This window comes from Mastacembelus armatus, chromosome 14 (assembly GCF_900324485.2).
Source record: "Mastacembelus armatus chromosome 14, fMasArm1.2, whole genome shotgun sequence".
Classification (NCBI taxonomy): domain Eukaryota; kingdom Metazoa; phylum Chordata; class Actinopteri; order Synbranchiformes; family Mastacembelidae; genus Mastacembelus; species Mastacembelus armatus.
In genome coordinates this window covers 6,818,694-6,839,791 of record NC_046646.1, presented here as the reverse complement: position 1 = coordinate 6,839,791, position 21,098 = coordinate 6,818,694, and the positions used below count along the sequence as shown (strand labels likewise).

The following is a 21,098-nucleotide window of genomic DNA, read 5'->3' as shown; positions in this document are numbered from 1 at the left end:
GTAAATGAAGGAAGGCCCAAATGCAGATCAGGAAAGGGAAGGTTTCTTTATTCACAATAATAGTAGACAATGGTGAGAGAGGAGTGGTATCCGGGAGTCGGGACTCCATGCCGGCGATGACCCCATGGAGACCGGGAGTGATCGCCGTTGAGAAGAGTGGTTCTGGCAAAGAGGGGTTTAGTTGGTCTACTTCATACCTACTGTTGGTGTCTAGCGTGCATCCTCCTCGCCAGGATTACCGCCAGACCATCGCCTGGATGGACTGTGGGAGGAAACCAGAGTACCTGGAGTAAACCTTCTTGCTGTGAGGCAACAGTGCTAACCACTCAGCTACCATTCTGCCCCACCCATGTTTACTCTCCTAAAAACATTATTTTCTAGAAACACAATCAATCAGCAATGTCTCAGAGCTGTTTATACAGGAAATCAAAATGTTTAGCAACGCGGTTGACACATTCTTTTTTGTCTCTTGTGAAATTATTGAAAATTTCTACTGTAAAGCCTTTTCAGCTGAAATGCTATTGCGGTATACTCTGCAGAATTCAACTTCCTTTGTCATCGCTCACACGTTTTTTACTGCAGGCATCACCATTTTCCAGCTTTTTTCTTGTGCTTGCAACAACGGGTTTTGTGGTCTTCAGAAATTGGTGTCTGCCCAAATGGGGTCACTAGTCAGCTCCACCATGCACCATGAGGCAGGACAAAGGTCCTAGCAGAGGGGTAAGTCAGTGACATGACACATACACTGACTCACCGACTACCTATCTGGCTTGACTCAGCATCATTGTCCTTCCTTCTCGTTGATTCCTGGTGAACTAATAATGATTCTGTGCCATGACGTGACATAGTTTTGCTTGTTATTGTCCAAGGTTGGACAAGGTGTCTCTGTCGTTTCCCCCATGAGTCTTTATGAGGTTGTGTCAAACAAATTGTATCTCTGCACTTTCCTGTACTTTTCCATTGGGCAGCCTGCCACCCTCACATGAGGTCTGTTTATGGAATAAATAGTCTGCAGCCATGGCTTCACCACAACATTAATCATCTAAAAAAACCTGGGAAAGTAATGAGACATTCAATGACCCCACCAGCAGAGGAATGGGTGGCGATGCATTCCCTGTCCAGCCTTCCAACTCAGTGACACACCTTGACAGATATTAAAAGAGACGCTAAAAGTGATGTTTTCCAAAAATGCTCCTGTGCCAAGTCAGCATCTCAAAAAAGTCTGCTCCATTAAAATTTCTGGTCAAAGTTTGCATAGGTTATACAATCCTAATCCTAGAGGAAAGAGTACATGCAAAAATGACATTAGAATCATTGGAAATAAACAAAAAGCTGACTTTAATGATGTTTAACACACATCCACTTTTGTAGAAAATAAAACAATAATGTCATATTTTAGACAATTCGTTGGATATTTAACAAAATTCTTGACTTGTTGAGAAGGTATTCAGTTCACATTAAGGAGACATAACAGTTACCCAAAGGAATAATGTACAGGTTATGTCACAACCCCAGTATGCAGGGCCAGTACAAAAATAACAAATCAACTTAGTTATACATCCTTGACACAGATTTTAGGTCAAAACATTTGAACACATACTGTACAGGACATTTTCTTCTTCTCCTGATAAACTCCTGCAGTTAACAGTGGCAGACAAGACCGTCCTTCCCAGAGAAAGAAATGTATGCAGGATAGCGGCAACAAATTCAATCTAAATAGAAGGGTTTGTACTACAAACTCAGTTGTGATCCCTGCTACGAGCTCTATGTATAGGCTGTGTAGACTCACACATGGATGTAGATGGATGTGTTGGGGTCAGTAAGGGGAGACAATAACCGTCAGAGAGCTGTGGCCTTGCACAACAACCACGCACAACAGACAAATCATAATGAAACATCTGGATCTGCATCTAATGTCACCAAGGTTTTAGGCTACAAATGTAACAGACCTGTGAAATATCTCAACAGATTTGTCCTTTAAAAACTAACTTTACTCCGATATACAAAGAATGACAATTCAATTCAATTCAATTCAATTTTATTTGTATAGCGCCAAATCACAATACAAATCATCTCAAGGCACTTTACAAAAACTAAAACTAAAAACCCAACAATTCCCTTATGAGCAGCACTTGGCGACAATGGAGAGGAAAAAACTCCCTTTAACGGAAGAAAAAAAACCTCCAGCAGAACCGGGCTCAGACCATAATTTTATCTATACTGCTCATTCTGTCAGGTGTCAGTTTTCCCACACATTCAATGATCTAACTCTGAAATCAGCAGATGAAGTATTGTTTCTCCCTTTCTCTAGTTAATTCCCTCCCCTAAACTGAAAACAGAGACTATCAGTGTCTATTTCACATCCCCCTTTGGTGTGTGTGTGTGTGTGTGTGTATGTGTGTGTGTCATTGTCCCCGATAGTCCACTCCTATAAACTCATCACCTGTCATCTGGCGTTAGCTCGAGTCCTTTTCTCTGTTCCTCCTTGCACAGTGTGACCTGTGGGTCAGGGTCAACAGTTCAGATCATCTCCTACAAAACAGTAATTTGGATGATGGAATTACGGTGTATGACATTTATGTTGATGTTGTGTAGTGTTTATTGTGAAACTTTGAATACTTTACAAGTATTTTTTTTATTTTTACTCTTAAATGAAGTAATGTTACAACTCATCAACACCCTAAAACATACTTTATCTACTTTATACTTACATACGTTATATTCTTTTCTAAAATATACTTTATTAGAAGGTGGCACAGACCTTTTAAACCTTTCATAAGCTGTCAGAGAGTGCACACAAGTGTGCTCAGTCATCGTTCATCATATCCATGCTAACACGTCTCTCTGTGGAGGTGTAGTTCTCAAAACTCATGTGATTGAATCATCAATGACTGTTGGGCTCATAAGGAAAATTAAGTGGGGGAACCTGAAGCTGTGTGGCAGGTTGGCAGCCTTCCCGCTGTTGGAATAGAGCTAGACAAGGATAGTGGGTAAACACAAACGTTCCTCGTCTTACAGGCGATTAAGCTCGGCTAATTAAGAACTCCTCTATAGTGGAAGTGAAATGTAATGAGCAGCTTGTAGTGCCTCGGGTTCATCTACGTGACCTGTTTTAAATGACTTTCAGCAAAGTTATTCCGTCAGAGACAGTGGGGGAGAGCATGAGTCGATGTCCCCTCAACACACACAGAGTCTAATTGTTGACTATGACATCATCATCATCTGAGTCAAAGGTCGCGGCCAGGGTGGGTGAAGCACAAATAATGTCCCCTCCAGTGGCGCCCCTGTTTTTATAAATAAACAACAACTTATTTTCTTCAGCTACTGACACAATCACATCCCATTTTGGAGAATAATTCATGGCAGGATGTGTGAATGATAAATATTAATAATCCAGGGGCCCGATGTTTTGAGAGCCTCTCACTGGGGAGAGAATTTAGGATCAGAAAAACCCAAACATGCTTCGACAACAGCCAACATGGTGAATGGAAAACATTTGATATGACAGATTCAGGAAACGTGAACGGATTCAATTTGGATACAAGTTAATCTGCTTGTTCAAAGATCATGTCTTATAACTGTAGTTGATGGTTAAAGTATGTAGAAGTACACATCAAATGTAGATAATTAAATTGACAATCAAAAGTAAAGTGTAAGGGGGCTAAAGGTAAGAGAAAGAGCTTGAGACCGGAAGGTTCCTGGTTTATTCCAAAGGCTGGTATTATTAAATCTGGCTAGGACAAGTGCAAAAAGTCACTATTGCCAGGAGCTCAGACCGTGGTTGTACTGGGCAGTTTACACATGTGATTGTCTGTAACTGTAAATGTGGAGAGGGTGTTTCTGAAAAGGAGTGGTGGCCTCTCAGTGAACCTAATCTGAACAGAAAAAGGTTGGGAAGTACCATCAGCTCTCACCTACCACAAAAATTGCATCAAATTGTTTAGGTCTGAAGGTTTCTTACTTTATTTATACAAATTACACAGAGAGTATTATTAGATGCTTTAGAGTAATTTACACATGCTGCATAATTTCAGTCTTCCAGGAGCAACATTTTTTTCTTCTCCAGTGCAGATGTGTATTATAGAGTCAGTGTTCTGCAGCATGATATGCTCGAGGCTTTGGTGTCTTATTGGGTTTGTATATGCTGAGAAATCCCCCGATCAACAGCCATGCAGCTTTCTGATGTTGACAAATTTTGTCATCTGCATAAGATCATTCAGGGCAGAATGAGGACACCCACTTGCAGCTGATCACACAGAAAAACAAATAAATGCGGCTGGGGGTATATGTGGAGCAGGCGGGGGTAGATAAAATGAGAGGGGAGCAGAGATTCACCCCGTGGGGTGCCTACAGACTCCTTTGAAAAGTTTTCTGCTTCTCATTCGAAATCAGCACAGAGTCAGCAGAACCAAGGGAAAGAGAAGCCCCTTGTCCCCTTTTAGGGCAGCAGGAAAAAAGCTGAATGAACTTAAAGCAGACATCTGAGAGGCTAAAAGTGTCCCAGACCGTGCAGCACAAGAACAAGCTGCCCAGAGTGCCAGGAGGACTGAGTGTGCATGATTGATGCATGGTGATAAGGATATTTGATATGTTACAGCACCGCCTTAGTTAACAACACATCAAGGGTGTCAGTTTTAAATTTTAACCCTTTCAGTGTTTGTGACTGATTGACTTGACCATAATAACAGTCAGTAATGCTTCCCTCCAAATCACGTTGCCGCATTCAATGTGAAACTGGAGTGCTTGTCTAATTCAGCGTAAAATTGAAGAGGCTGAATATGATCTGCACCTCTGGGCCGCAGCACACAAACATCCCTGACCCTCATTCAGCTGTGAAATGGGTGCCCGATGAGGAAACGTTCTCTTGTTTTAATGGATTGCCACACACTAATGATGACCTGCTGAAAGTTCACTAACAGGAAGAAAAAGAAAGGGAAGGCTCTGATACTTCGTCTTTCCTTCCTGTGTTATGAGGCGTCAGAGGTGAGGGCTCACTCAGTCTGCGCAGTGTGCAGAGTTGGCAGTCACTGAGCTGCTTTGCCTGCTATAGCTCCTTAGGGAAATGTGGTGAGGTTGTGTAACAATATATGGAAGATATTCACCAGCTTCAGGAAAGGTCAGAGCACTTAGCTGCAGAAAAAGAGGTATCACAACTGTCCCAATGACCTGCAGCACACATCCCATAAAAGCCTGCTTCAATATATCTGCAATCACCATGAACAAGCAGAAAAATCTGCAAACATGAAAGAACTGTGGACACTTTTTATTATTATTATGTTATTTTTAAGTTATTGGACCAAGCAGTATTAGGGAATCAGCTCCTAGGAACTACCCCACTGAAGAACTGACCAGAGAACTGCAAGAGACTTTTTTCTGTTTGCATTCAGACTGTTAGCAGGAACGTTGAAGTCTGTTTCACTTTGATTCATCAAGTTCTCTGAATTTTCTCTGTTGCGTAGGCTCAATGCGCGAAAACAGAGGAACTTCCTCCAAAGGTTCTAAGAAACATGAAAAAGTTTCTCCAGTCAGAAAGTGTCTATTGTTAGCTGGTGAAGGAAGTGCGACTTCTGTGTTAACAATGCCTTAAATTTACCCTTAAAGGAATAATACACTCCTACATAAACTAGAATTTAATACAAGTAGGCCTTTTATTTGGACAAATGGCAAAAAAAGTTATTGCCATATCACTGAAGAAAACTTTGGAAAAGGACATGTTATTCCCAAAAGCTCCCAGGACTACAGCACCCAGGGAGCATTGTGCCTATTACATCCCAGTGTTTGTTGTAGTTACGTTTCCTGCCTAAATTTTGAAGCAGAGAAACAAGCTATGATCAGCAATCTTTGGACTTCCACTGAAGATGCAACTAATCATCAACGAATATTTTAGTCATCACCATGATGACTAAAATATTCATCTGGGTGGGACTTTCACTTGAATTTGGGTTTTTGATGTGTCAGATGGAAGTGTTCACAAAATAACTCGTTGTGAAGTTGCTCTACCCCTTAAAAATTTTGTTCAATAGATTTAACAGCAATTTATATAGTAATGTGATTAAAGTGTGTATCAAATCAGATTATGTCCAGAGTGTTAGTTTGTCATGCGTTCACCTTATAGGATCAGATTTATAAGCTACAGCCACAGAAATGTCAGAACTTACTTTACAACATGTATTATTTGATATACGTGTGAACAGAAATGGTTGCATGTCAAGTGCATGAGTGGATTGATTGTATATGTGATTATCATGTATCATGTAGGAGGGGAGAAAAAATGTAGAGCCGTTCACAAAGACTGCTATATGATATTATTTGTGTCTTACTGTTTTTAATATATTACACTTGAATCATGTAAAGGTCAACCATCGGCAGGAATGTAAACCCTCACTTGCATGTTTTGCTCATGTCTTAGTCCCACCCACATAAGACATAAGAAAAAGAAGGAAGGACAGAGGAGATAGGAGACGTCTGTTTCTCCAATCCTTAGTGTGCAGCGTCCAGTCACAAACTGATCTATGATAAAGGATCTTTGGTTATAGCTAATCCAGGCAGACTCCTCACTCCTTGATCCTCACTTCCCAGAGCAAACAGGAATTTTGGGACATCCTTCATCATGGGGGACCAAAACAACGTCAGGGTCAAAATAAGGGAATAGAGTTTCAGCCAGTGACTATTTCTTTACTGTTCTTGAGGGGACTATTATCTAAATATCTGTTTGTTAAAGTAAAAGGCTAAATGCACCTTTTTTACACCTTGTAGCCACAGGCACCCAAAGTAAATAATCCTTGGCTATAATGTTTTGTTGAATGCTTTCTGAAATAAAATGTGTGTTGGTGAAGAACAATGAAAAAGCATTAAAAAAAAATTGCTTGGTGCTATTTAGTTATGCCAATGTACATTATATCAGCATATACCATATATGAGTTATTGTTGAATTTTTTAGGTATATTTACATCATATATTTGATGGTGGACCAAAACATGGCTCTTTTTGTTCCTGTGTAGCATTATTTGCATTCAGAAAGTAGTTGAGCTCTGAGTGGGAGGTTGGTGGCGGGTGGGGGGCTGTTTGTCATGATGTACCAGCAGGCAGGAACCTCCCACTGTCATTATGACTGTCCAAAATAACTCATGAAATTCAATGTGAATGCGTCCGGGTGAACAGGGTGTATCACTACCCAGAGCAAAGACAGTGGCAGTAGTGGAAGAGTGGTTGGAGAGCAGTTAGATGCATCGTAGAACATGTGCAATATTACATGGTTGTGTGAATCTTGGGTTTGAATGGTGAAAATTTTTAAGTGTCCAGATGATTTATCCTGTTAAAAAGGATATGGGGGCATATGCTGTACCATCCTGCAGGACTTTTGTGGCTGCTGACTCATTTTCTTCTCTTAGAATTGCTCATCAAAAAAGCACAAAGAAATGTTGACAAGAACATAAATATTTTCATTGAGAATATTTAAACCCTGATGATCAGCGGTTCTTTGGGAAAACCCACTGTAAATGTAGTTCATCAGCGAATGTAACGTCAACCTGAGGCTGTACATCAGTTTTCACTTTTTACAAGACCTATCACCTCATGCACTGGCCTGTGCCTTGAGAACTATGCAGCCAAATAATATTGTTGTCAAAAATAGAAAGACTTCATCTTTGTCTGCCTCCGGATCTTTGTGAGTGCTGGTACTTAAAGAACCTTTGTTCTGTTAGAATGGGCCTGTCTTTCACGCCAGCCGCAGCCTTCTTCCTGTTGATGGAGGCCACTACAGTCCAAGTCTGCACTCAGGTCATGATGGAGTATCACTTTCATTCCATGACATCAGCTTTATCAGTTGACTTTGTGCATACATACTGATTTTCTTCCAGGAAATCACAAAGATATTTGACAGTTGGGAGCAAATTTACTTAGCTAGGGTTTGTTGGAGTCAAAGTTAACGTATCGTTTCTATGACTCTCAGACAATGCACTTGTCTGTCACTTATCTGTGGCCATCTTGTAATCTTCTTAATAATAAGGCCTTCCTGATGGTCAAGTGGGGTAAAACGTTTTCTTTTCAAAGCTGCACAGTCTCAGACTTTTAGGCACCTATTATAGGCTGACACACACACACAAACACACACACACAAAACTTAATCTTATTTATTTTCTGTCTGTATCTGTGCTGTATCTTATCAATATGTGCACATAAACAGCTATCCACAAGAGAACTGGAGGTTATGCTGCTATATCAATATCATCACTGTAAGATGCCGTGTATATCAGCGGTGGAAAGAAAAACATGCCTTACTTTAGACAGCATTTGAGTGTTTCTATAGACAAAAAGAGTCCATGGCAGCTTTAAGATAAGAACCTTTATTTTTGACTCCACAGCTGGGAAATTTACATCACCACAGCAGCAAGAGAGGCACAAGATAAAAAATGATTAGGAGCAGCACATAAAAAACAAGGTATTTACAATAAAACGTATTAAAAATGCATTTATATATATTTATCTATATATGCAGACAATTTTGCACTCTGATAAATTATATATTTACAAGTTTTTACGGGGTTTTTACAGTCAATACATGAAAAGTTTTAAGAAAAAAATGATTAAAAGCACTGGAAAGCAATGTACATAGTTAGTGTTGTGGAAAAGGTGATGGTGCACGTGTTTCTGAGTGGAGTATGCTAACAACCTATACATATATCCAGGGGCTCTCTTTCAACATTATAATTTATCTGTCTACAAATGTGATTTTTTAAAATTGAGTGAGTTTTCTTCTATTAGTGCTACAGGCTTTCTTTCCTGTCTGTGCATTCATCTCTCATCTCCCTTGGTGAAGTGCTGTCTACAGCAGGCCGGACTAATCCAGATCACTTTCTCAAAGCTGCTGCTCCTGAAAGGGATTATAGTGGTTTAAGTGACTGTGTCAGAACAGCCTCAGTGCCATGTCCATCCTCTTTACTGACTCCACTTTCAAGGGTCTGACACTAGGAGCACAGAGCTGCCTTGGTAGCAGCTGAACTCATCACCTCTTAAACAGATGCCACTTTACTCCTCCAACACTTCAGAGCAGTGGAGGCCAGATCAGGATGCAAATGAGGCTGACAGATCAGGATATCCTGCTAGCTGTGGTACTGTTGTGTTAATTTTGAAAACAATCACCTCTTACCCCCTGCACAACTGAAGCTCAAGTGTTGTTGAAATGGAGAATTAAGCTTTGAAAAGGCTATTCAAAACCAGTGATTTACTCTTCTTCTTCTACTCTTTGAGATCAAAAAGCTTTAAGCTGCTTCCCATTCTTTCTCCTCATCTATCATGGGGCTGGATGTAAACCAATGTCAACTGCTAATGGCTGTAACACTGTCTGTGCTGTGATAGGAAGGATCCTAAAAAGATGTTTCCAGTTAATGATCCGTGGTTTGTGTGCTTTTGAATAAAAATGTAAAGGACTATCTCTACTGAGTTTAATTTAACAGGAAATGATGTTTGATGGCTTCCTGCAGATTCTCATCCTTGTGAAAACACCAGTAAGAACAGCTGGCTGCTGCTGCATTACCTCACAAGAAAGGGGTTGGTTTTCTACCTCTAATTATGAGTCCTGACACCTCTGTGACTTATATTACTGACAGCACAATAACTAGGTTAGCAGGTGTATCAACTGGATTAGGTGTCACAAATATCTTTTGTTGACAGCTTGGTGTAAAGATGCGCACATTGCAGCATCAATCAACAGGATGGGGTTGGTGTTATTTCAAGCTTGTGATACAGGAAGCCAGATCACATAGAGAAGCAGTAAAGGTGACACTGTTTGTTTTTTCACTCTAGACCACATAGACAAAGACCAGCCTGGTGACCTTTAACTGCAGCTGGCTATCTGATGGGTTGTTGTGTGTGTTTCAGGGAAGGTCACGTTCAATATGGGGATGCCTCTGGTTTCTCCCAGGGAGAAAGGCACCCTTTGTCCCTGAGACCCCTAGAGACATGGGGCATTTGAAGAGAAATTGAGGAGTACATGCAGTTGTATGGGTGCTGTCTTGTTGATTAGAAGACCAGGGTAGCACAGCCAGAAATTAAGCATTCACCCCTTGACCCCTGGTCCCTCTTGATGCTTAACTGGAGAAGCAATCAAATCCTGAGCAGGGGAATGAACGAGAGGGCTTTGTGTACTGTCTGTCTCCATGTAGGTCTGAGAAAAGATGATGTCTTCCTAGGCCGGTCCATCACAATAAGCTGTTTTATTCCTTAATTACAGGGAGAAAGCAAAAGAAGGGAGGACAGGGATGTAAAGTAACTTGAAAGGGGAAGGAATCTGAAAAAAACACTGCCTTATGAGGTTTAGTGTTACTCCTAGTGTTACTCCACATAGTGAGCTGTGTATTATGCAACACCCTCACACAACTGTGTGTTTAAGTGAACTCTAGCCAAAAACTTCTTCTATAAAATCAAGAACAAGTCAATTAGAAAAGGATTAAAAGATTGAGGTCCATGAGCGCTCTCAGGCTCTCCTGACGGACTGAAGGGGAGTTGGGCAGAAAAGTGAGAAGCTTGTCTGTTGGCTTTGTTGCTTATGTGCTAGCTCAGTGTATTTTCTGATATCAGTTTTTACAATACAGAGATGCTGGGGCGGGACTGATATTGAATTCAAATTGAATTGTCATTTAAAGGCATGTAAGTAGTTTATTGTTCAGTTGAAACACATTCTCCATTTTATTTTATGATATTTTCAAGCATTAAAACAATCTCATACACTTGAACATCATAAGTAAACTTGATTGGTCATGAACTTCATGTGTTACATGCATTCAGGACTATAGAAACTTTGCAATACATAAATAACAGTAACTGTGCATCTCATATCAATATACACATTTGGTAAATAAATACGTGTGCAGTGAAACAGTATAGAAATATAAGTTGATGCCTTATGAAAAAATGGAAAATTTACAGCTTCCCTGCTTCTCACAATACATTACACACATCTCTCACTAGAATACATAGTGTAACAAGTCCTCCTGAATAAGTGGATGGGAACTCAGTGGGATGTACAGTAATTCACAGTCAATAACACTGAGTGAATGTTCTTAAGATCAGCTCACTGAACTTAGCGGGTCAGTGACGGAGGTGTGTGTGTATGGCAAGCACAGTTTTAAGTGTGAAGCTTTAATCCAGCAGCCATGTACATGTAGCTCATAATAAACTGGATCATCAATACATGCAGATTCATTGATGGTTTGGAAAATGATGCTGTTGGTTTTAAAAGAAAATTGATACTTCATATGCTGGTTGATTCACAAAAGCATTGCGGTCTTCTCATGCTGCAGAGGCTCTTTGCTCCCTGACCTGTCACTGATTTTGTAATCCACTATTTGCCTTAAAATCAATAAATCAACATGTCTGTCTCAGGTATCAGTAGCCTTTGACAATAGGAAGAGTAATACTGCAGCCCTGTGCCAGCACAGCATAGTGGCGGTGATGGGTTCTCCTGACTCCTGGACTTTGAAAGAAAGGACAAACAGCTCGCTGACTCCTTTGACCGCTAGTTTGAAAATGGAGTTTGTTTTTGTGACTCAGTTCTGCTATTAATAGCTCCATGCCATTCACATGCTCCATTCAAAATAACACGCCATGTGCCAAAATGATATCAGCACTCAGAGCGCAAACCATAGGCAATTCACACTGACATTAGCAGAGACTAAATTTACCTGACATTGAACAAGGTGGATGAAGTCTAAAGTGTATGAGGTGTGTGTGTGGGTGCTAGTGTTTAATAGGATGATGCTGTGAGAAATTAGGGCATGACTGAGGGGTCTGGTGTTGAATTCAGCTGTGTGCTTGGTAACCTGCTTTATGGCACATTCTTAATGCTGAAAAAAGACCTATGCATGCACAAACGCTGATCAAACCCTTATGGCACCTTTCATAAAGCATCCTCTGAATGCCTTTGTCATCCGTGTCATTAGGGAAGAACACTAGGTGAGTCAAGACTGCGCTATGACGTGGGTGATCGTCTCAGCAACCATGTGATGAGGATGTTACAAACCAGGTTTCAGCTGAAGAGTCATACAACACTCTGTGCTTGTGGATGTCACAGTGCAGCATGGGATGCCTCGCTCTAGTTGTGCTGGGACAGTCCCAAGGCCATGGTGATGGCAGCTCCAAGAAGGGCGGAGCTGGCCAAGGTCATTGCACTTCCAGAACGGAAAACCTGCCGGCCGTTCAGAGGCTGGACCGGTCTGAAGGTCCGCACCATTGGCTTTCCATCATGGAACTTGATGTCAGAGAAAGCCTTCAGCTGGAGGAACAAAATATAAACATAAATGGTTTCACAGTGGAGTCAGTACATACTGATGTGTTTTTGCCTAAACTTGCACATTCAGAACCAGTGGTGGAAAAACACTCAATATATGTGCTCATATAATGTAGTAGAGTACAATTTGGAGTACTTGTACTTAAGTATTCCTACATCACAACTTTGCAAATGAAGTATTTATTTAAGAAACATTTCACAGGCTTATAAAATACAGCACATTATTAAAGATTAAACAAGTGGTTTCCAGCCTTTTTGGCTTGTTACCCATTACATAAAAGCAGTGTCTAGTTGATAGTTGGAGGCTCTTGTCCTATATTAGGTGGCTGAGTTATTTTCAGGGCCCAGGCATTTTCTGTTAGAATACATTGTGTTGATATTTTACCTAAGTACATGATAATAAATTAGTTTTTGAAACCGTTCCTTTGTTAACAAAAAACAGAAAGTAATTTTTATCATATTAATTTTCTTTGAATGTTCTGGTCTTTTATCCTAACCTGATCCATGCTCAGGGGGATGGGCGTCTCAAACACAGTCCAGATCACAGACTCAGTGCATCCCGGTGTGGTCAGAGACCCTTTGTAGCGATAGTAGGAGGTTAGATTCTTCTCAGAGGGGATCAGCTGTGCCATGGAAATGGGAAGCAGAGATGTGTTGGCATCTGAAAACAGAAAAGCCACAGAAAAAATGTTAGCAGCAGTTCTATGCAGCCAAGTTTTACTTTGTTTATGCTGAGCTTCAATACCCACTTGTAGCTTTGATGCTCTGCAGTGCACTAATGATGGGCTCATACTTTCGGTTTGCACTGTTGGACTTCTGAAAATGCAGGGAGACATCAGCACTGTTTCATGCAAACTTGAGCTCTTTTGTGCAATAGTACTATTGGTTTGATTTAGAAATTAAAAATGGTTACCTCATAGAAAAACCCTAGGACTGCAACTCCTTCTGGGTCTGCCAGTGCTGTTGTCAGATCAGTGTAATGCTGTTTCATATGAACGATGTGCAGCTGTAGACAAAATATTACATACGTTACAATTTTCTCATGATATTGTTAATGGTAGAGGAAGTACTAGTCTCATTTATGATCAGCATTATAATTCCAGTTACTGGCCTCTCTGACTTCAGAGTTTTCAACTGTTACTAATGTGAACAAACCATTAATTGTATCAGTTATTAATTGGATTCAAGGAGGATCCAAAGTTATGAGACATATTTTACTTCTATACTAAATAAACAAAACTATCATGCTTCAGTCAATGGACAGTGAGCACTGTGCAACACAATTAAAGTTTCTTCTTCATATTATATATGCTGTTCAGTGTCACTGTCTATCCAGCTGCCTTGATGCGATCTTAGAGACAGACTGTGTGTTTTGTATGTTTAAGATACCTCCATGGGATATTGCTCCCCATCAATGGTGTGTTCAGAGCCGGGCCCTCCATTATTGCCCCAGTGCAGGTGGAACTGCAAGGCCTTGTAGACAGCTGGCAGGTCTCCCCCTGAGATTGTGCTGAGGTGAGAAACTCCAACCTGAACTGGTGGACACACATGCCAAGCATAAAGAATTTAAACAACAGAGTCAAAGCACCAGATATTTAGTGGAAAATATGCTCACCTGAGTGGCCATTGTTCTTGATAGTGCCTTTGAAGCTCTGCTGGTAGTTGGTGAACTGTAAAGGAGTGAGATTCTCATCTTTCAAAGTCTTTCTGGTGACAATGTTGATGGGCGACTGTTGTTTTCCACCACAGTTGCTGTTGACGTGGCTCCACTCATCTGGGACTAAGACAAAAAAACAAAACAAACAAAAAAACAGTGTTAACCATTCACTGCATTCACTGAAATACTTGAGTACCATTATTGGAGGAAACTTTTTGTTTATTTTTTTTCTTTATATTGCAAATTAGTTAACACCAGTTAACTCCTGGAGTACCTCAGGGATCAGCCTGGGGTCCTTTACTATTTTTTTAATAAATGTGTCATTTTGGTCAAATAATTCAAAGGAATTAAAACAGGTTTCATTTTTATGCAGATGATTCTCAGATCTACTTGTTCTTTGATTCCAGTAATATGATGCAATGGTCTGTTGTACAGAAGTAACTGGTAACCAACAACTGGTTATCTCAGAACATGGTCAGCCTGTAACAAATTAACTTATTATTACAGGTTCAGACCCTGCATTTGGTGAAATTTCTTAACATGTAGGATTCTCATCTTCAAACATTAACCCTCATTACAGAAATCTGTGTCACATTTACTTTTAATCATCAAGTGAACTCAGTATTTAAATGAACTTACCTTTGCACTGATGTTCGCAGGTAAACTGGGACTGATAGCACCAATCTGAAAAACAGAGAAGGCTTCCATTGGCAAGGTACTTCTGACTCATTTATGTTCCAATTTGATGTCTTTAGCAATTAATGTCCATGGCATGATCACACACTCAATGCCAGTGACAGTATGCGTCATTTCCCTACATTGTTCACTTCTGGCTGACACTAACAAGCCTCGCTCTGTTGTGAAAGTACAATGGGATGTTTCTGGTTAACATATATACTGGCAAGTGTCCAGCTGGATTTGATGTGAATTTACAAATATGTAATTTTTTTAATAGTTTATTTTTTTTTCCTTCACTGCAAACAATGAATTGTTCTACTATAGGTTTAAGCCAGATGTTATTACCGGCTATACAAAAAGCCCTAATACACAGGAATTGTCTTTCTATTTACAAAGAGTTCGTGCTTTATCTTTTTGTGCTATTAGAATAAATACTGTACAGCCAATGTTTTGCATCAGCGAGGACCCATTCTCACAAGGTTGTATGAAGGTCAATTAATATTTCACAATCGGTTTTGATGTTTCCACCCTGTACTCAGATACAAATATTTGCAGCTATTTCACAAATCAAATATTTCTGAAAAGCACAGATTGAGAAAAGATGGGGATTATCTGCTCTGTTATTAGAATTGTATGACTTCTCTCCCTGTCCGTGAAGGAATTCAGTGCTTGCTTTCTTTGTCATGTTGGTAAAGCTTTTTCCTCCTGCTCTGGCATGATAATGAGTACTATAAATAAACAAGCCAGGGGGGCAAACATTTGTGGGGGTTCAGACTGTATTTGCTGATGCCATCATTAATAATAGGCTATATAGACTCTTCTGTTTGTGTTTATTTATTGATGAAGTTTTTGTTGCATGTGTGTGAGTGGAGTGTGAACACTGCAGAAGATATTAAAAGATTATGATTAATTTCAAACCTTGACACATTCTTGCGTTTGAGCCCTGACACCATGGGAGGTAACTGAACGTGTGTCACTTTCTGTTCTCAGAAACCTGCAGTGATGCAGCAGTTAAAGTCAGTCATGTATAGGAACAACCAGCATCATGGCTGCTTAACCAGTGTTTCATACAAATGTGATGTACCTATCTACATAACTAGAAATTACAACCTAGTTAAAGTTAGTTTCACCTCCTAATATGTAAGAATAGTCTGACCATAAGGGCCATTTCCTCTGCACTGAGTCCTTTTAAGTACTTTTGGTTATTGCAAGTACAGGACTTATGAAGGAGTATTTTCACAATGTGGTCTTATAGTTTGTTAAATTTGAAACATCAGTTGATAGGGATCACAGCCAGTTGTTCTCAGCTCAGCCTATCAGATCTCTGTCCGCAGAAGAAAGGCGATAATATGAATGGGTTCACTGGAGCCGCCGAGGAAACTGACCAAAGAAAACAAAATGCAGCCAAGGAACAACAGAGAGGCCTGCAGAGCTGAAAAGAAAAGTAATGTGATTTTATGTCATTGTGTTGTCGTGTCGAGCTGCACACGCCGCATTTCCAATGTTCAGAGGAAGAGATGCTCCTGAGACGGTGCCAACTGCGCCAGTCTCAGCCCCTCACTCATCTTTCGTGAGGCCACTTTCATTCGGGGTCCGTAACAAAATCGGGACCAATTTCGTTGTAAAACTGACTCCTGATCAGATTTCCCTTCCCTTCTTTGCTTTCATGCACACTCCTGGCACAAGACGCATCTACCGTGGCTCTGTGCGCACTGCTGCGGGTGCTTGGCGTGAAGACAGCGCGCTGGAGGTGGTCCATGCACACAGGGCTTACATCAAACGCTGCCGGTCGACGTCAGTAAATAGTTATTATTGAAATATCCAGGAGCCCACAGCAGAAATGCGTTTGGTTTCATCCGATGCAGGGAGAGCAAACCAATGTGATCTACGGTCTAGACAAATACAGTGAAACCATAATTTACTCTGTGATTGTTATATTTGTTTTAAAGGGCTACAGAGGGTTCTGAATAGTACAAACATGATCACCTTTTAAAACTAAATAAAACCAAGTCAGGGAACCGATTGTGACATTTCGTATTACTTTCCTTCCTTGGGCATTTCTTCACCATTGACTAATAACTGGGCGCTCTTACCAAACTACCCTAATTATCTAATTTGCGCCATCGAAGTCTTGACGCCAGCCCTGGGGGCTTTTCTGTGAAACGAACGCCTCAGGATGAGCCGCTGTGAATTTGGAGACTGTGCATCTTAACGCGTAATTGGCTGCGCCTGGGTCTGAGCAGGTGCACGGGAGAGAGAGAGAGAGAGAGAGAGAGAGAGAGAGAGAGAGAGAGGGAAAGAGAGAGAGAGAGGCTCTTGCTCTACTTTTTGTGGTCTCCGCGGATAGAGGATCTCTGTGTCCTTTGCTGGCTGCAGATGAGCATGTCGGACGCACGGACCAAAGCCCAGATGGACAGGGCAGGTGGAGCGTCACGCAGACGTTTTTTTCCCCCATTTTTTGTGGTGAGGGGGATCCTTGCTCCTCTCTTTCCACAAAACACCTTTCTTTCTATATTTTCGAGATTCCCTTCGTTTTATTTAGTGTGTCAACTTTGTGACCGCCACCGTTGGAATAAACCCGGTAAAGAGCAACTTCTACCTGCTGGTCTCACCGAAAAGCTTTCTGATGTATTTATATATCCTGCTTCATATTTATCCTGTAGTGTAAAAGGGCATAGAAAACCCTATATGACATAAATGTTAATAAGCTATCAACTGCATGATTAGATGTAAATAACATCAGATATTGATCAGAAACATGTTAAAGTCCAGGGTGAAATGTTGCAGAAAAAGACAGTTTCAGCAGATAGAAAAAACAAAACATCTATTTTCTTTCACAGTGTATATATAGTATATATTTAGCACCAGTATTAAAGGAAGACAGAGTAAAACAGAGCCACTAGTTGTTTTGCATATTTTCCAGCTATGGATGAAAACAGACTCACCTCCGGTCCCTGTGCAGACTGTCCAAAACGATGCCAGGAGAATGGGCAGGATTAGTTGCTGCATTTTGGAGCGCCTCTGACTGGAGCCAGGGAAGGCAACACAATGGCTTGTTTTTTTCTGTGTGATCGCATTCTTGCAGAGAGTCTTTATACTTATCTATCACCAGGAAAGAAAGTGTGTCCCCTCCCCCTTTGGGCATCTCCTCTAATAAAGCTCTCCACTGGTAAAAGATCTAATGAGGGGGCCTACTGGGCTCCTGGTGTGTGGGAGCCAGATGCACTCATGGCTGTCCTAGTGTTGGTAGGCAAATGCTCTCTCATGATGTGACAGTGCTATAAAATGATTTTTGGCACTGGGGCAGAAGTTACTCATCATAGCAGGCAGCTGTTTCCTTCACAGGTAACTGAAGGGGGTCCTGAGAGGATTTCCTGTGGTGAAAGAGAAACCCAGCACCTTGAAGCTTCAAATGTCCCTTTACATTTAAGCTCAGAGATATCATCTCCATCAGCTTGTTCCCATACTTTATATGATATTTAATCAGTGAAATAGCAAAACCTAAGAGGCTGTACCATTTAATCAGACAGATAATCACTTTAGCACTGGTAGACTAACTTTTATTCTTTTACTGTTTACATTCACAGTCTTATTATCAGCCTGTCACTTATCTGTATAGCACTTATCTGCATTAGTTAGTTTGATTGATTAAAATAACACGTTCTGCTTCAAATTTAAAGTTACAGTGCTCATTTACCAAGTGATGCCTATTAGGTATTTGTTTGTTGTTTTCGGTCATTAACATTGTTGATGTGTGTATATGTAAAAGGTACTTTAATATTTTCATTTCTGGGTAGTTTATAGTTCTGCATCATAATTTCTAACCCAATCCATTCATCCTTTTTCTCCACCAGTGGAGCCAACCCCAGCTGACATTGGGCAAGAGGCAGGGTCCAGCCTGGACAGATCACCAGTCTATCACAGGGTTAATCAGAAATGGACTGTTAAATAAATGTAGTAAAGAAATAAAAATATTTTCCACTAGAACACAAAATAAAGATCTGTGAGTTTGAAAACCACGAGGCACAGCACACACACACACACACACACACACACACACACACACACACACACACCCTCACACACACACACACACACACCTAAAGGGCCTCACATTTATTATAAAATAACAGGTGAGAACCTAATGAACCGACCCACCCTGTTCAGAAATCCTGTCCAGTCAGTACAAAGCTGACTGGGCATCTCTCTTCAACTTTTCCACAGAAAAGTCAGAGCTGTCACCTTTATTTTCTGTTCAGTGGGTGGAAGCCTTGAATAGCCTTGGCCTGAATTATTGATCATGCTGAGTGAGTACGGTGAGGGGACACGCACAAGTTGTCCCCCCCCAAAAAACACAAATTAACTTGTATTGCTCTTCTTGATAACTTTTTCTGACTTGATGGTGTGTGAAGATTTTTTCTCCATACGAGCTGGTGCATGTGTGTGTATAGGGGAAGCATTAGAGAAACAAAGCAGTATGTATAACATTAAAATGTAGGTTCAGTGTCACCTTCAACAGTTGTAAAAGGAAGGAAGGAAATGAAAGTTTGCTCATTCTTTACCAATGAAATTTTATCAGAAAGAAGTTAAGAAATCTACTACTGAAATTAAACAAATATCTCCTGATTTGATTGGCTGAGAGGGCTGGTCTTTTTTCAGAAGTCCTCGTTTGTTGATGAAAAAGCGCCATCTGGTGGACAAATGGATTTATGCGTTTCCCCATGCTTTAGGAAATATTCCAATCGTTGACTTAAAGTAGTTTTTGCTTATTATTACCTCACATCTGTTCGAGCTTCACTGAAGAAGGATGGACTTCAGGACTGCAGAATGATGGATGTGTGCAGTCTGACAGGAAGACCTTGTGCTTACCTTGACTCGTATGTCTGAGCAGGTCAATCATGCAACCCACGGGTGGTGGACTGGGCCAATTTTTTTTTTTTCTAAACAAAATGGACCATGGGTGAGTTACATGTCTCCCTGTGGTCTTCCACTAATGATCCATCGTCTGCACCTTAAGCTTGGTTCTGTGTGATGTAGGGTAGCTGCATTTACTGTGCATTCATGGATCACATTTTAAATGTATATGTTATAGGTTTAAAGGTTTAAAGGTAAAGGTTTAAAACCTTTTTTTTAGTTAAGGGGAAACAACTCTAGTAATTGTCTCTTACCTTAAAATTGAAATACTTAAAAACAGAATGAGTATTTAAGGAGTTTAGAGAGGGGGTGTAGAGACCTTGAAAGGATTTGTTGCCTGTTCGCTAAGATACAATCTATTAAACTTACACTGCACTATGACTTTGCAACTAGAACACAAAATACATTTTGTACATTTTGTACAATACCAAGTGAGTTTAACTTCAGGGATGTCACTCTGTCCACTCAGGAAGCACAATTGTATGTGACTCAGCCACAGACAACATAAAATAAGCCTCATATACTTTCATTTCATTTCAAACACGATATTTGGTGCAATGAACATAGTTTTGACTGTAAGTATAATCATTAGAACAAGTGTAATCTTGAACATTTTGCATGTTTTTCTTAACCAACAGTTGAACACGTTAACAATCAATTATTGATTAATCGTCAATAAGTTATTGCACCTCTTGAGGGGATGCCTGGCTCGGTGTAGTTCAGGAGCTCATGAAAGCCTGCACCGTCGACCACGTTCATAGGCATCATGTGTTCTTCAACCACAGAGCTGAATAACTGCCTCTGCTTCTCTGAGCTAACACTGACATGATAGTTTGCTAAGAGGCTGCAGTTCCACCTTCATCCTGCTTTGCAACTGTCTAGTGTTGATTTTTCATATGGTACAACATTGACGTAGTACTCCACTTGTACTTTAATACAATGTAGTCTCTCCATTTCCCATGGGCAGCTGTAAGTACACCCTCTCAGAGAAGTGTTATGCTAAACATTGGCAGTTAAATTCTTAACACTTAATGAATTAATGATTAATGATTAACACCCATAATGGAAAGAATAATGGTGAAGAAAACAATGTGAAAAAATGTAAATAAATAAAACTTCCCTTGAATAATTTCAGCAGGCTGAGGCTACATAGATAATGAGCAGCACTCTGAAGGCATGACTTTGCATTGTACCAGGGCTGCCATTACTGACTATTTTCTGGTGTTTTTCATCACCTAGTTTGCATATTAGCTGGTTAATCTAACCAAATAATTTCCCTTCAAAAATATCCATTGGAAACTATGGTATGTTAGCAGGTGGTTTAATAATGTTAACGAGATTAGCAGCTACAAGCAAAAGATATTACAAAGCTTCCCTTCACTTAGCACTAGTGCTGCTGTGATATGCCAACCAAACTTTGCACAATGTACAAAGCAGCTTTTTGTTTTATGATAATTTCAGGGGTTCCCATAATTTGGAAGCCTTTGGGATTTGGAAACTGCACCTCTTTTACAAATGAATCACCCTCTGGAAATACATAATGATCCTTTCCATTTTGTGGCC

The 21,098-nt window shown here is 40.4% G+C and overlaps 1 protein-coding gene across 1 annotated transcript; it reads right to left on the bottom strand.

The window, feature by feature from the left end:
- Positions 1-10,630: 10,630 nt before the first annotated feature.
- On the bottom strand, positions 10,631-17,840 carry ca4a (carbonic anhydrase IV a). Its single transcript, XM_026328970.2, has 8 exons — positions 17,567-17,840; positions 14,583-14,627; positions 13,902-14,066; positions 13,676-13,821; positions 13,200-13,292; positions 13,036-13,102; positions 12,784-12,947; positions 10,631-12,271 (listed from the first exon to the last, which is right to left on the bottom strand). Exons 1-8 carry the CDS (start codon positions 17,628-17,630, stop codon positions 12,092-12,094), a joined length of 924 nt encoding a protein of 307 aa, XP_026184755.1. The 5' UTR covers positions 17,631-17,840; the 3' UTR covers positions 10,631-12,091.
- Between the last annotated feature and the right edge of the window lie 3,258 nt (positions 17,841-21,098).

Coding starts and splice junctions, on each gene's coding strand:
- ca4a (XM_026328970.2), bottom strand. CDS start 17,630: ATGCAGCAACTAATCCTGCCCATTCTCCTGGCATCGTTTTGGACAGTC. Junction 14,628..17,566: donor AGTCTGCACAGGGACCGGAG/GTGAGTCTGTTT, acceptor TCTGTTTTTCAG/ATTGGTGCTATCAGTCCCAG. Junction 12,948..13,035: donor GCAGAGCATCAAAGCTACAA/GTGGGTATTGAA, acceptor TTCTGTTTTCAG/ATGCCAACACATCTCTGCTT.